The following is a 15,808-nucleotide window of genomic DNA, read 5'->3' on the forward strand; positions in this document are numbered from 1 at the left end:
TTGTTTTTAGAAGTTTCCAGTGGCTGTGGAGATGAGAGCAGGGAAGAAAGCATGGCAGCGAAGATCCTGATCACAGGTAAAGTTACGGTCACCTGCGAGTTTCAAACAGGATTCAACCTTATCACGTAATCAGAACCTTCTAGGTTAGTGGTTTGTGGACTCCACTAAGAGCAAGGATATTTAAGTGCTGCAGGCTGGAGCAGGCGATTAATCATAAGAGCAGAACATGTGAGCTTACGTTAACATAAACTAAGGTGGAAAATAACCATGTCTATTGAATTCTTCATAATCATGTCATACATTTATACGTGTGAGCACCCCCATCACACAGCCTTTCAGCACCTGCGTCTGGGTGACAAGGTCAGTCTCCATGGGGAACACCCAGTCATTATATGGCAAACTACAGATGTTTCTGATGTGACTCTTTTCTTGCCTGTGATAATTGAATGTGTATCATTAAAACAAGAGCTGGGGGGTGGGGGTGGAAAGTGCCAGACAGGAAGCTTGCCTTGTACCTCCGATAACTTAAAACAAACCAAAAAGAGGAGGTGGTTAGCTCATCTGATAATTTAACAATTTTAGCAGTAAGGTTTCATCAAGACATATAAAGGTTTCTGCACATGTATTAGGCTTGTTTAGATGGAATCTGAATATCATTACTTTTTTTAGTTTTAGAACACCAACAGCAGCAATTACTATTCTGAACAGAGTTCTATTTGTCGTACATCTAAATTTACTAGTACCTTATTTTGTAAAGTGGTGTACTACTTCATTAGAAATGCAAAGGTCTGGCTTTAAATATTTATACAAGTAAATACACCATTGCACCGAGGTACTGAGGCATGCATCTGCATATGTGGTAGTTTTGTCGTTTATAAGCAGAAAAGAATGGCTTTCTTTGATGGCAGTACAATTCATGGCCTGATGATTAATTTTTTAAACCCATGTTTCTGTGATGGACTCTGGTTTTGAAAAAGGAGTTTATAGTAGAGCAATTATTGTATATATTCTGCATCAGATAATATTTCACTCCAAAATACAGAGGTTTTCTTTTCAACATTTGCCCAGTGATATAGTTTATTGCATTTTTATTCTTCATTTTGAGAAAACTCCGTTAGAGTCTCTTCTTTGTTTTTTTTTAATTAATAGAAGTATAGATGGTCCCAAGCTGCAAATAACCAAGAAGTTATTTTGATGCTTTTCCTTTGCAATTTACCTTTGAATGCAGCAGTATCTAATAACCTCTGAATTTATTTCAGTTAAAATGACAAAGGCTTATTGGGTGGAAACCAGGAAATGACCCAGTTGTCCATTTTTACTTTTCCAGTATTCTTTCCAATCATCCCTTGCAAGTAGATGTCTCTCCCCCAAAGTAATGCAGAGGGTATTTTCCTTAGACTTTCTTTAGAGTAGAAGAAATAGTTAAGTACTGGACTTTCACATTTTTTTCCTCTTTGTGCAGAAAGAGGTGTGAGGAGCCTGAGAAGGATTATTTGAGTAGGATCTTCAAAGAAATTGCAATTTCAACAGCCTGCCGTTGACCCACCAATAGTTGGCAGTTTAAAAAAAAAAATGCTTTGTGCCTATTGTATGCCAATGTAGTAGACATATAAACTAACTCAAGTGTATAAGAAAAACAAAAACACTTTCAAAGCCAATGACTTTGAGCCTTGCCGGTTCCATCCTGGCTACCACATTCACTTCGGTGCTCCCCACCCACCAGACCTCCCATGAAGTTAATGTTTGAGGGCCTCAGGCACTTGGCCCTGCTTCATACTATTGTCCTGCATGTCACTGAAGTTACTTTAATCTTAAGTTCTTTTTTCCCCCCACTTTTTTTGTGAGATATAATTGTCATATTATATTGTATTAGTTCAATCTCCAAGTTCTTGACCGTCATCTTTTTATTAAATCTTTGTGTCTTTTGGTATAATTATTTGGAGATTTGGCCTTTGGTTAGGGCAGGTGTATCATTTGATTTAGGATAGATTCTGCCTCTTCCTTCATAATAATTTGTTGAGGTTTTCTTGTTGTATGAGCTGCATTCCTTCTAGAGTATTCCAAAGAAAAGGAATATTCCAGAGGCTGTCCTCTGGGAGTTGAGGAGATATGGAGGCTCTCCCTGGGCTTTGGCATTAGCCATCTATGTCGGCTCTTTCCTTCCTGCTCTGTTTCTCCACCCCTCTGAGCCTCTCTATTGAGAAAACAGACATATTACCTAGCAAGGTTGTCTTAAAGTTGAAATGAGATCGTGTGTGTGAAGGTGCCAAGCATGTACTACACACTCAGTATATGAAGGCTACCCCCTGAACTGCAGTAGGCACTTGGGACCAAGACCCACCCAAGCCCTGTGCTGCCATAATTCCTCATAGACAGTGCTTCCCAGTAGTACCACTAAATTAGTTTCTGCAAGAAATTTCCACTTGAAAACTCAATGGATGGTTTGAATCCAGAAGGATGTTTACCTTATCGAAAAGGAATCTTAAGGAGAGTTTCATGATATTTTAGGAACTTCTAATTAGTCCCATGAAAAAAACCATTTAAGAGGAATAGCAGAAGTTGATGAAGTGATTCCTGGAGGTCTCCTTGGTGGAGGCCGCACGTCTCTGCCTGTGAGTGCTCATACGCCACCTGCCTGACATACCCACAGTTGAGGACATTGCAGGGCACCTGATCACCAGGCGAGTCTTCCCCTGGTATGCTCTAACAAAGTTTGCTGGGCTGATGCAGCATTTCCCCCCAACTGTTCTGTGCAGTACTCCTCCACCCAGAAGATACTTCCTTCCCCCTATGTGACCCCTCTTTCCCTCTGTAGCCAGCACAGTGTGCTGAGGCATGTCAAAGAATTTTCAGAACTTCCAATAAGTGAACCATTTAAAAGTGTGAACCTAGAGTTTCAAATAACTTATCTCCTATCTGAAAATGGAATCCTTCCTATAAATGGCCAATGGAGTTAATATTCTTGGGACATGTTTTGGGAAATGTAAATATACACACAAACATGTGGAATGTTTATTAAAACCTTAAGTCTAGGGACACCTGGATGGCTCAGTCAGCTAAGCGTCCAACTCTTGATTTCAGCTCAGGTCATGATCTCAGGGTTGGGAAATCAAGCCCCACATTGGGCTCCATGCTGGGCGTGGAGCCTGCTTGGAATTCTGTTTCTCCCTCTCCCTCTACCCCTCTCCCCCTCTCGAAAAAAAACAAAACAAAAACCTGAAGTCTAATGAGGACACCAGTATTCTTAATAGTCTAAGTTTATCTTCAGCATTTTCCTATGGTTCCTTTTTGTGGGAACATCCCTCATGGATGAGACAGCTTTATAATATTGTAGACCCTGGGCTGCTTCAGTGTAACTAAACCCAGATGATGTCATGATTGAAAGTTATATGTTAAAGCTGCTCCCCCAGTTGAAGACCAGCAGGTTACAGTAGTAACTGTGACAGTCCAAAGCGCTCCTCTTCAGTGTGGGTCCTCTGTGTGACATCATGTGTTTTACAGCCATCTCAGGAGAGATGTAGTAAAGAGAGAGGCTGAGGTGAAATGCAGGCCAGGCACCAGGAAGCTGGGCAGGATCGGTGGGAGGCCCTGAAGTTACACCATTTTCAAATGATGAGAGTCCTGGGGAAGTTTAACCCAAAAAGGGCACAAAAGCTATCTGTAAGTATTTGTGGGGCTGCCACATACCAACATTTATCAAGTATAACTGCAGAGTGTAGGTCAGGGGGCCCTGTATGTGAGTGTTGCAAGGAAGGAATTCACAGTTGGATCATGGAAGACCTTTCTAGCTCTGTGTTCCACCAAAAACAAGGTGAATGTCTTCCAGCTGCTGGCTGGTTGCTACCATAGCAGGAACCCACTCTAGAGGGGCATGGTGGGAGAAATTCTTGTTTCTGGGAATGCTAACATTCCTTCAGATGCTGGGAGTCTGTGATTCTCAGTCCATAGCAAAGGAGTGAAATGCGCCAACATTCTCATTTCTTTTTTTCCCTTTATTTGCTTATCATTCCCAGACATAGGTTTTCTTGGCAGAGGGGCTCATCTTCTGAAAGGCATCTGCTTTGTTAATCATCGTTTGGGAGAATGTGAGTTTCATAACTCTGGCTCTCACAATCTGTGCTAGAATTTACACAGAAATCCTTCCATACACACCCATGCACGTGCACAGCCTGTATGATCTGCCGTTGTTAACACAGTCTATTCCTTTTATTAGTCCGACTGTTCACACTAAAGAATACAGGTACGAATCAAAGATTAATTTGGATGTCTACGAATGTGTGGTTTTCTGTGTGTAGTAAATAGTATACCCTGTGCATGTATGCTTCACCTTTACTTGGCCTGCATCCTGGAAATACCAGGATAGCAAAAGCCTGCGACCCTGCCCTCACTAAGCCTCCATCCTGTCCAATCTTCATAACAGCCCAGTGGGGTAAACATCAGTAACTCATTCTACAGACAGTCCAACAGAAGCCGAGAAAGGTCAAGATTCCTGATCAAGGCCATGTTGCTGCTGTTTTGGGTCTTGAACTCAAACGTCAAGATTTAAGCCTTCACTTCCTTCCATTCCACCACCCTTCCCCTTTCATTTGACAGGAGAGACAACCACGTCAGGATGTCTGGATCAGTGAAGTGTCAGTGTGTATCCAAACAAAAGATGAGCTCTGCGAGGATGCTTTGAGAACTATGATAAACAAAGCCATACCTTTCCTTTCCCTTGTGTCAGGCCTAGAGAGGTGGGCAGCTTGCAAGGATTTCCGAGTTCAGATTGTACCAGAGGTTTGCCCTTCATAAGGAGGGGCAAGCCTGAGTGCAGTTAGGCCCAAGACCACGTGCAAGTAGTAGGCTATTCAGGTCAGTGTCTCCCTGAAACATGTAGGCCAGGGTTAAGGCAATACTTACCTAACCGATGAGAGAAAGTCCCCCTCGGAACTACTACCCCCAAGGAAAATTTCCCACGTGGGCAATTTTATTTGTATTCACACTAAATTTACCTTTGAGAGGTAAGTGAGTTTTTGTTTTATTCAGTGTTGCAGCTCATTCTAAATGTCATAAAAACCCATCACCTAACACAGTATCCCGCACACAGTGGGCACTCATTTTGTCAAACGAATGAATAAAAGTGAGAGTATTAAGGAGTTCCCTTAATGCTTGTTGATTCAGGCCAGAATACTATCTCTTTCAGTCATTCACTCCACCAGTACTTTTCCCACCCCACGTGCCCATCCTGGCAAAACTCATCTCCTTAAGCTCCATGTGAAAAGGCCTCTCAGCTTTTATCTCAAGAGGATTAAGCCTCTAAGAATGTCCATTCAGCCTCTCATTCTTTTGACACCAATTCTCTTGGTCAAGCTGTGTTGAAAGTGGTTGCCTGACTGTGCCGTTTCTCACTGATATTCTTTGGGAGCTGAAATATTCAAGGTCATACTAAGGTACGTCCATTTAAAAGCTTTGTGGGAGGTCAGCATAGATTTGAAGGTTGCCACTTAGGGTTCTGGACAGTGCTTCCCCAAACATGATTACTTGAGTTTTTCATCACACTACAAAAGGGCTGAAAACCTACATCAGCCAGGCTGTCACTGGCGACTAGATTTTTCCTGGGAGAAAAGACTGCAGTGACTACTTTTGGCGGCCAGAGAACAGTGGCACAACACCTCTACCACCAAGACTTTTCTAAGACCGTGTCTCATTTGTCCTGTCCCAGAAATGCGCAAGAATCATGTAAAGACATGTGACCTGCTGTACTTGGGACCGGGAACCCCCAACTCATGCAAAACCAAGGGAGCCGCCATGTACTGCTGGATTGGCAACTGCAGCCACACAGCCCTGTCTCTGTGGTGGGGGTCAGGCTCCTGGGGCTTCACCCATGGGGCCTACTGCCTACTGCTTGCTCCAGCGAAGCATTCCTCACTCATGGCATTGAGGGTGGTCATGGGGATTCAAAGTGGTCAGCAAAAATGAAAGGCATCTTTCTGAAGAGTGCTCTTGATTGGAGGTTCCTGTGTTCTAGGAAAACAACTCCTAGGTGTCTAGAGAAAGTCTCCTCAGTAGTTGTGCAGTAGCATCCTGTGCAGGCTTTTAAACATGTCCATGCCCCAGTCCACCCTTGACAGTCACAGCAGAACCTGTAGGGGTGCGACCCAGGCATCAGTCTTCTAGATACCCAGGTGGAGCTCAAACCATGGAGTCTTACAGCTGAGAGAGCCCTTGTGGGTCATGTTGTGGAACACCCTCATTTTACACAAGAGACCCAAGTGAAGAGAAACGGAGAAAAGGGATTGGGCTGGATATTTCAGTAAAATTGGGGCTCAGGGAGTGTATTATTTTCCCAGGGCTGCTATAACAAAGCTAAACCAACAGAAATGTATTCTGTCACAGTTCTGGATGCTAGAAGTCTAGACTCAAGGTGTCAGCAGGGCTGTGCTCCTTCTGAAGGCTCGAGGGCAGAATCCCTCCGGGCCCATCCCAGCTTCTCGTGGCTCCTGGCATGTGGCAGGACCACTCCAGTCTCTGTCCTGTGTTTACATTGCCTTCTTTCCTGTGTCTGTCTTTGCTGCTCTTCCTACCAGGATCCCAGTCATTGGATTTAAGGCCTACCATAAATCTAGGATGAATTCGTCTTAAGGTCCATAACTAATGACATCTGCAAGGAACCTGTTTCCAAAGATCACATTCTGAGGTTCTGGGTGGACATAAACCTGGGGGTGGGGGGACATACTTTGCAACCCACTACAGTGGATGAGGAAGGATTTCTACATATTTTACATTTCTAGCACCCAGGTCATCTTATACAGCGATTATTCCTGGCCCTACCATAAATGATGATAATGATAATATTACTGTCTTTATTTCTGATTCTTCTACAGATCATTGCATGCAAAGCTGCTAAAAATCCTGTTTTGCATGCCAGTAAAATACGGCTTCCTGATCAGATTACTCCGTCTTTGAAAAGTTGAAGCTTCCATGACTTTCAGAGTTGAACACTCACCTCCCAGGACTGAACAGTGTTAAGTGAGGCACTAAGACTATAAATTTACATGTGAAGTAATACCCCCAGAAGTGTTTCGGTTTGGTTTTGAAATGTTTGTTAAAGGGTGATTACAAGCCTACCATTTATTTTCAGGTGTAATTATTGAATTGCTCCATAGAAATTAAGAATGTGATATAAATACTTATTTTCTGAAGCAGCTCCAGGCAACTCATCTGGATCAGGCGTTTTATCTCTTCTGTACGCATCAGTCCTCTCCTTGGCGATAGATTTATGGGCCCAGGATGACTGGTGGAGTGGGGTTTATTGCAGAAAATCTGGACGTGAAAAGCGATTCTCATTACGGATCCAACCTATGTGTCTCACCTTCACATACACTTAGGGCCTTTAATTTTAAAAATCCTAAATATAGATGAGTTTTCTGTATTTTCTGACCATGAAAGCATCCATATCCGAATATTCTCTCATTTTCATTTGAGCAGATTATTAGACAAATGATTTCTGAATTTTAAGCAGTAATCTTTATCTTTAGAATTACTTTTAGAAATATATCCCACAATTTTTATTTTCTTTTGCAAAAACAACTGGGTTTGCCACAATCCGCCACACATCTAGGTTAGTGTCAGGGGGAAAGCGTGGGTGTAGACAGATGTGAAGGGTAACAGCACTGGGAAACTCAGCGGACAGAAAATACTTTGCAAATTTCATTTTAAAATTACGGCACACTTCATGTAGGAATAGTAATTATCCTCCTGTACTCCAGGATACCCAGTTCTTTGTCGGTTCAAGGTCGTTTTTTCCTAGCTGGAGTGATAGTATTGTTTGCATCCCCCTTTGTTATTCCTTTTCCGGGCCCAGCTCTTCCTTTTTTCATGAGGGATTTCTGCGAAAGCCCTGGGCCGCCTCTGCCTTGGAGACACCCCTTCGAGGCTGGTGAACCCCACGTTTATCTGGCCCTTGTAAAGGGTTGTTAAAAGCACTTGTTCATCAGATGTTTTCTTTTTCTCTTTATTTGTAGATTTAGAAGTATTTTAGCAGGTGTACATTTGCATATAAAAGAGAACGAAAGATAAGAAGTTGAGGCTTTTTCTTTCGCCCCTTCTCACCAACATCATCTCTCTCCTACCTCCCTTTATTCAGCATGTTTTCTCTTTCTTTCCCTGGCTGTTCCATTTTCTAGACACAAAATGCATATCAAAAAGAAAAACACAGTCTCAGTGATCCCTCACCCACTTTGCAGGAAGACAGATGATTGGGTTCGGCTAGCTTATTTAACAAAGTAAGGAAAAATGTATTTATTTCGTTGTGTCACTGGTCTGGAATTAATAGCCAGGGATAGATTTTTTATCCGCCTTGCCTTGTTTTGTTTTAAACTCCACTATTTTCTACTTTGTAAACTAAAGCTCGACGCAGATTTGAGTATATAATGGATGTTTGAGAGATCCCGAACAGAACGCTTGAGCACCCGTGTGTATTTGTTTCTGTATACACCAGAAAATTCTGATCAAAAAGAGTTATATTCTTTAGAAATATTTGTCTTATTGAATTATTTGCACTACTCAATAATGTTCTGAGAGTCTGACAATACTAATAGAAGGAAGCATTTCTCTGGAGTTCAAGACACAGGATAGAAAGCGAAGCCTTAAGGGGCCACCCAGGCCTGCAGTTGGGAAAACTCAAGCCTTTTTTTTTTTTTTCTTTTTCTTTTTTTTTCCTTAAGATTTTACCCTTCTATCTGAGAGAGAGAGGGAGAGAGCACATGAGCAGGGGAGAGGGGCAAAAGGAGAGGGAGAAGCAGACTCCCTGCTGAGCAGGGAGCCCGATGTGGGGCTCCATCTGAGGACCCTGAGAGCATGACCTTAGCGGAAGGCAGACACTCAACCGACTGAGCCACCCAGGCACCCCTGAAGTCTTTTCCCTGGGAACCACATGAGCCTCACCCCTACCTTGTTTAAGCAGACTAACTTGAACTTCTAGATTTGTTACTCTTCCTCCTTTGTTCAATCATTCATTAAATAACTATGAATTTGGAGGGCAACACAGTGCAACTTCTAACAGCCTGATTCTTTTCTTTTCTCTCATTTTTTTTAAAGAGAGACAGCCAGCGAGAGAGGGAACACAAGCAGGGGGAGTGGGAGAGGAAGAAGCAGGCTCCCAGTGGAGGAGGCCTGATGCGGGGCTATCCCAGAACACCGGGATCACGCCCTGAGCCGAAGGCAGACGCCCAACGACTGAGCCACCCAGGTGCCCCTTAACAGCCTGATTCTTTACTGATTCTTCCTTCCAGAAAAGCCTGGGCCTGAGTGGCCATAAACCTCGTGCCTATAGCTTTGCCATTTGGCTTTATAAAGTTGACATCCTAGTCTTCTAAGCCATTCCAGGAGAATATCTGAAATATTGGAGCACCCCCTAGCAAAAACTGCGCCCTTGTCTCCAAAGAGTGTGCAGCCTGGCCACTTTGATACAGAGTGCTATTTAAAAATCACACAGCTATTGCAGCCCCCCCTTGAAAATAATCAACTTTCAACTGAGAAGCTTTTCCCAACATCCAGCTGTTATCCTTTGGCTTAAGTTTTTCTCTAAGGGTTCTTGTGTTTATACAGTGAACGCAGAAAAAATTGCTCACCACCTTCAAGTTTTGAGGTTGCAGGTATGTTCTGTTTGGCCTATTTTTTAGAAAAAGATAGAAGTCTGGCAAGAAGTCTGTCCCTCTTTCCCATCTGGCAGCAATTGGCTGTTGGCAGAGAACAGCTGTCTCCTCTGGATGAGGCATGGGCTCTCCAGCCTGCTACAGGGCTCCCCTTCCCACTGCCAGAGTCCCTTATGTGCGGTAACTGCTTGGCCCCAGAAAGCGTCTGCTTTTACAGTCCTGCCCTGTCCAGTCTGTTTGCAGTTATCTGTGTACTTGAACCCTTCTTCCCCTGTTTCTGCACAAGCTATGTAGCCTTTAACCTCCCCTGATTTTCTTTTTTTTTTTTTTACCAAACCGTTTTTGGGTCAACTCCCAGTCCTTTGTATGTTGTTTATTGCAGCTCTACTGGCTAAAATAAGGGTGTGGACATTCCATGGGAGAGTGACTCCCAGCTCTGAGCACCTGACCCCCAACACAGACCTCCTGGTGACCAACAGCACAGTCTGCTCCAACTCCTCCAGCCGTTTTGGTTTCTCTGGTCCTGTCTCAATTAGTGTTTATTCCTCCAAGTGAATGCATTTAATCCTTTTACCTTTTAAGCTTCATTTTGCCATTAAACAATTGAAGGAATCATGCATGGGGATGGGGCAGGCATTGTGCCCAGCAGTCCTCAGCTTGATTTTGCCCAAACCCTCTATCACTAGGTCAGGGCAGTTACAGATAAAATGTGTCTGGGTGGGCTTCAGCGACTTATTAGAGAAAGGCCACAGAAGGTTTAAGGATCAAATACCAGGGAGGATCCATGGTTGGGAAGGGGGTTGGGCTCTGGTTGAATGGAACAGGAGAGATGAGCTATCTCTCAAAGCAGACCTGGAGCAGCCTTGCAGGGAAAGGCCACAGCCCAGTTACAGAACCCGAGTCCCTTAAGAAGGAAAGGGAAGGTAGATCTTAAAAGTCCTCATCACAAGAAGAAAAAGCAAATGTAACTATTAAGATGATGGATGGTAATTAGACTTATTGTGGTGATCATTTCACAGTGCATACAAATACTGAGTCATTATGTGGTATACCTGAAACTAATATGATGTTGTATGCCAATTACACCTCAATTTAAAAAAAGACGAAGAAGGAAAGGAAAACAGAATAGAAAGTATGTAGAGCAAGGAAATGACTGATCTTTCCAGAGTAGTAAAATGGTCCCTTGCTGCTAAGAGTGAACTCACTTCACATTTCTCCCTTGCTAGACTTAGACCAGTAACAATATCAGTACTGTTTAATATTTGGATGGAACATTTAATCCCCCCAAGTCAGAAATTACCTTTCATCTACCATCTTGCCGTTTTCCACAAAAACCCTCTCCTGAAAATAAAAGGCACATGTCTTCCTGGTCTCTGAGAAGCAGGAGACCCAGCCCACTGGAGTGAAATGATTTACCTTAAGATAATAGAGGAGACGAACCCCAATTCCAGCCTCCAGCTGCCTGGAGCCTCTGTGTTTTGTTGCTGTTGAATGTCTGTCTTTGCTATCTCTTCCTTGACCAATTAAGTGTAATTGAATGAATGCAGAAATAGCACAGGGTCATTATGCTCTGGACTTAGATCCTAAAAGCTGGAAAGTTTTTATAAAATAAAAACAAAACAGTGCATTTTCCCTTCCTTTACAGTGATGTTTTACCTACTTAGAATCCAGAGGCTTTGTCTTTGATGTTATTAATATTTCCCCTCTCCCCAAATAACCTTACAACAAGTCTGAAGTAATATGGACATTAGGATTAATTAGAGAGTGTTATGATGCCATCCTATTGGAGCCACCCTAGGACAATGAGACTGATCTACAGCAAGAAACTCCTTCTGTCCCAGGCCAGCATGTGTACACACACACACACACACAGAGGACACACAACAGTACTTTCCCATTCTGCATGCACTGCATCTGGTGTTTTCTGTATTAAATTTTTTACATATCTGGTTCCAATGTGCTACACTGATTTCATAATCCAACAGTGTTTAAAAATGTTGCCTTAGAATTTATTATTTTCGGAGTTAAGAGTCCTTGATCTGTACATATTTTTTTTAAACATTTTATTTATTTATTCGACAGAGAGAGGCAGTGAGAGAGGGAACACAGGCAGGGGGAGTGGGAGAGGAAGAAGCAGGCTCCCAGCGGAGGAGCCTGTTGTGGGACTCAATCCCAGGTCTCTGGGATCACTCCCTGAGCCGAAGGCAGACGCTTAATGACTGAGCGACCCAGGCACCCTTGTACATATTTTAATTATATATCATTTAGCATTCTAAAATATGATGCTCATTTTTCAATACTTATTTTTATCTTGATTGAGTCTCAGTAGGGCAAGAGAAGTTGTATTCTTATTCTTCAGTGTGACGGTAGTTTTAATCCAGTAATAAGGGGCTCATGGTTAAGTTCTTAAATGGAGCCAGCAAACGCAGGAATGCAGCCCTGGTGCTGACAGCACGAATCCTTCTATTTTTGTGGCCACATTGAAGATACAGTCGTGGATCCTGTTTTGTTATGTCTGTGCTGTCAGTTTCATTCAGGTATCCTGGAGACTTGAGGTGATAGGGAAGGTTGTGTCACTTGGGTCCTTTACGTAGTTTTTATTCATGCTTGTTCCCAACAGTCTTCCCCTGTTAACTTGAGGCAGACATGATTAGAAGCCCTGCAGGGTCCTGTGTCCTGTGGACCTGGGCCAGGTCCGTGCTGCTGCTGATCCCTCTGGGGCACCTGGTTTTGCTCCGTCCCTACAATAAACCTAGTTCGATTTTCTCAGCTGCGGGCCTCCACGCACATCCTATGGCTGCTGATCTTCCTGGCCCTCCTGCCCTCACGCAGCCTTTTCTTGATCCTTGCTGCCCTCCAGAGCCAGGGGTGCCCCGGAGGTACCGGGAGACCAAGGAAATCAGTGCTGTCTCTTGGATTCGTTCCTCTAGTGGCTTCTGCAAGGCCCAGAGAAGAGAGAAACCATTTTACTAGGATGTGGAGCCTTACCCACAGCCCCACTCAAAATAATGGCTGGAATTTGGCCACTTCAGATTAACTCCTACAACTTGTCTTCAAGTCTTGAAACCTAGGTTCAACTAAATTGTTTTTTGTTTATTTTCAGAATTGTTGTTTGTTTTCAGAATCTCTAAAGAGTGACAGTTTTTAGATAAATAATTTGCATGCATTTGAAAAGTGTTAACATCATAGGAAGAATTTAAGAAACTTCTGTCTGGGTGGTAGAATATTCTTTATTGGGGCACCTGGTTGGTTCATTCGGTTAAGCATCTGCCTTCCGCTCACATCTTGACCCCAGAGTCCCAGGATCAAGCCCCACATCGGGCTCCCTGGTCAGCGGGGAGCCTGCTTCTCCCTCTGCCCCCAACCCCCTCACCCTGCTCTCTCACGCTCTCTGTCACTCTCTCTCAAATAAATAAATAAAATCTTTAAAAAAAGAATACTCTGTATTTATGTCTTTTTTCCCACAACTAAAACAATTAATAATAATTTATCAGTATCATCATCTATCCAATCAGTGTTCTAATGTTTTTTACGTTTTTTTTTTCTCTAGTCAGTGCTGTGCCAACATGCTGCATTTGGTCTGGGTGACCAGATAAGTCACTATACAAACAAGGCAACATTTGGTTAAAAAAAAAAAAAGGGATTCTATTAATAGTTATACTGGGACAAGAGGCATAAACCTGAATCATCATGGACAAATGGGGATGTCTGGTCACTCTACTTTTATTTTTAACTGTGATAAAAAATATAGAANTGCTGCATTTGGTCTGGGTGACCAGATAAGTCACTATACAAACAAGGCAACATTTGGTTAAAAAAAAAAAAAAAGGGATTCTATTAATAGTTATACTGGGACAAGAGGCATAAACCTGAATCGTCGTGGACAAATGGGGATGTCTGGTCATTCTACTTTTATTTTTAACTGTGATAAAAAATATAGAAGATTAAATTTACCATCTTAACAAAGTTAAGTGTACAGTTCAGTAGTGTTACNTGTGTTCCCTCTCTCGCTGGCTGTCTCTATCTCTGTCAAATAAATAAATAAAATCTTTAAAAAAAATATATAGAAGATTAAATTTACCATCTTAACAAAGTTAAGTGTACAGTTCAGTAGTGTTAAATATTCACATTGTTGTCCAGCAGCTCTCTGAAACTTTGTCATCTTGCAGAACTAAACTGCTATACCCACTAAACACTGATTTCCCCTTTCACCTGCCTTCAGTGACCACCTTTCCACTTTCTGTTTCTATCATTTTGACTACTTTCAATACTTCATTTGAGCAGAATCATACAGTATTTGTCCTTTTGTGACTGCTTATTTCGCTTAGCATCATGCCCTCAAAGTTCATCTGTGTTGTAGCATGTGTCGGGATTTCCTTCTTTTTAAAGGCTGCTTAATATTCAGTTGTATGTCTATGCTGCACTTTATTTATCATCTGTTAGTGGATATTTGGGTTCCTTCTGTCTCTTGGCTATTGTGCATAATGCTACAGTGAACATGGGTGAGCCAGTATCTCTTCAAGATCCTGCTTTCAATACTTTTGGATATATACTCAGAAGTAGGATTGCTGGATCATGTGGCAGTTCTATTTGTAACTTGTTGAGGAACCTCTGTAGTGTTTTCCAGAATGGCGGCCCCGTTCTACACTCCTGCCAGTAGTGCACAGGGTTCCAACTTTTCTGCATCCTTGTCAACGCTTGTTATTTTCTGTTCTTTTGATAGTAGCCATCCTGGTGGGTCAGATGTGATTATCTCATTGTGGTTTTCATTTCCATTTCCCTAATGATTATTGATTTTGAGCATCTTTTCTTGTGTTTATTGGCCATTTGTATGTCTTCTTGGGAGAAAGGTCTGTTCAAGTTATTTCCCCACGTTTTCACTGGGTCATTTGGTGGTGGTGGTGGTGGTGGTATCGAGTTGTAGAAGTTCCTTATATATTCTGGATATTAACCGCTACTCAGATACGTTATTTCAATCATTTTCTCCCATTCTGTAGGTTGCCTTTTCACTCTGTTCATTTTTTTCCTTGACATGCAACAGTTTGTAAGTTTGGTAGGGTCCCACTTGTCCATTTTTTGTTTTGTCAACTAGGTTTCTGCTGTCATCCAAGAGATCATTGCCAAGTCCAGTGTCCTGAAACTTTTCTGCTATGTTTTCTTCCAGGGATTTAATAGTCTTAGGTCTTGTGTTTAAGTCTGTAATCCATTTCGAATTGATTTTTGTGTGCTGTAAGGCAAGGGTCCAAATTCATTCTTTTGCATGTGGATATTCAGTTATCTATGCCTTTTTTTAAATCTGTAGAAACAAAAGCCTACCAGTTGCTGAAGCAGTCTACCCTTCAGGATAATATAAATCACAGTGAAGACGGATTCCAAAAGGCGAATGTTTCTGTGCTACAGCTGTCAGGTAAGCAGGGCATATTGAGCACTTAAAGCCAATGTCCAGGGGACCTAGGGTGGCAGCTGGTGCTGTGTTCAGGCAAGGGCGGTCATCCTTTGAAGGTTTCTGGAGATTGCTTTGTAACAAGCTGTCACCAGGTCAGAATAAACCAGTACTTTTTCAGTTCTTAATGAGCGACAGTTTGAAGTCTTCCCTCCTGGATATGTGGGAGCCCCCAGCATAGCAACGGCCCAAACAGACCCTCGGATTCTACCTAATATGTCGTGATAGTAACTTGTCACCAAGTACCACTGGAAACACCCCAAATTCCTTCTCTTCTCTACATCTCCCAGTTCCTTAATTGCCAATGGGAGCATCATGCCGGGATACCTTCCCTCCCCAGAATGTTGGGGGACTTGGGGTTCTTTAAATGAAAATACTCTAAATCGCAGTAAAGCTAAATTTTAAGCTTAAATATAGATCCTTCAACCTAGGATTTTTGTTGGAACTGTAATTTTCTTTGTTTTCATGCATTCTGTTATTGTATTTTTATTGTTTTCAGTGGCTTTTCTCTTATTACACCTTTTTTTTGTGTGAGTCACCTCAGCTGCCTTTGTGAAAGTAAATGCATTAGAGTATGCTTTAACGACTTTCTTATTTTTACATAAACCACCATGTCATAATTTCTCCTACCGGAATACACGGTTATTTTTTTTTTTTAATCAGGAAATTCCCAGTCCATATCCAGATTTCCCAGTCATCTCATGAGACAGCCCTTTTTTTTTGAGGGACA

The 15,808-nt window shown here is 42.4% G+C and overlaps 1 protein-coding gene across 4 annotated transcripts in view; it reads left to right on the top strand.

Annotated features, from left to right (window-relative positions):
* The window catches only part of KIZ (kizuna centrosomal protein), a 129,862-nt gene that overhangs the window by 99,164 nt on the left and 14,890 nt on the right, over positions 1 to 15,808 (top strand). For 3 of the 4 annotated variants that reach the window (XM_011229734.3, XM_034639835.1, XM_034639836.1), the window contains 2 exons: positions 11 to 76; positions 14,938 to 15,042. In XM_011229734.3, the coding sequence (XP_011228036.2) occupies positions 11 to 76; positions 14,938 to 15,042 (171 nt within the window). Of the gene's footprint in view, positions 1 to 10; positions 77 to 6,863; positions 7,009 to 14,937; positions 15,043 to 15,808 lie in introns of those variants that run through there. The other variant, XM_034639837.1, reaches the window with a different exon arrangement.

This window comes from Ailuropoda melanoleuca, chromosome 13, assembly GCF_002007445.2.
Source record: "Ailuropoda melanoleuca isolate Jingjing chromosome 13, ASM200744v2, whole genome shotgun sequence".
Classification (NCBI taxonomy): Eukaryota; Metazoa; Chordata; class Mammalia; order Carnivora; family Ursidae; genus Ailuropoda; species Ailuropoda melanoleuca.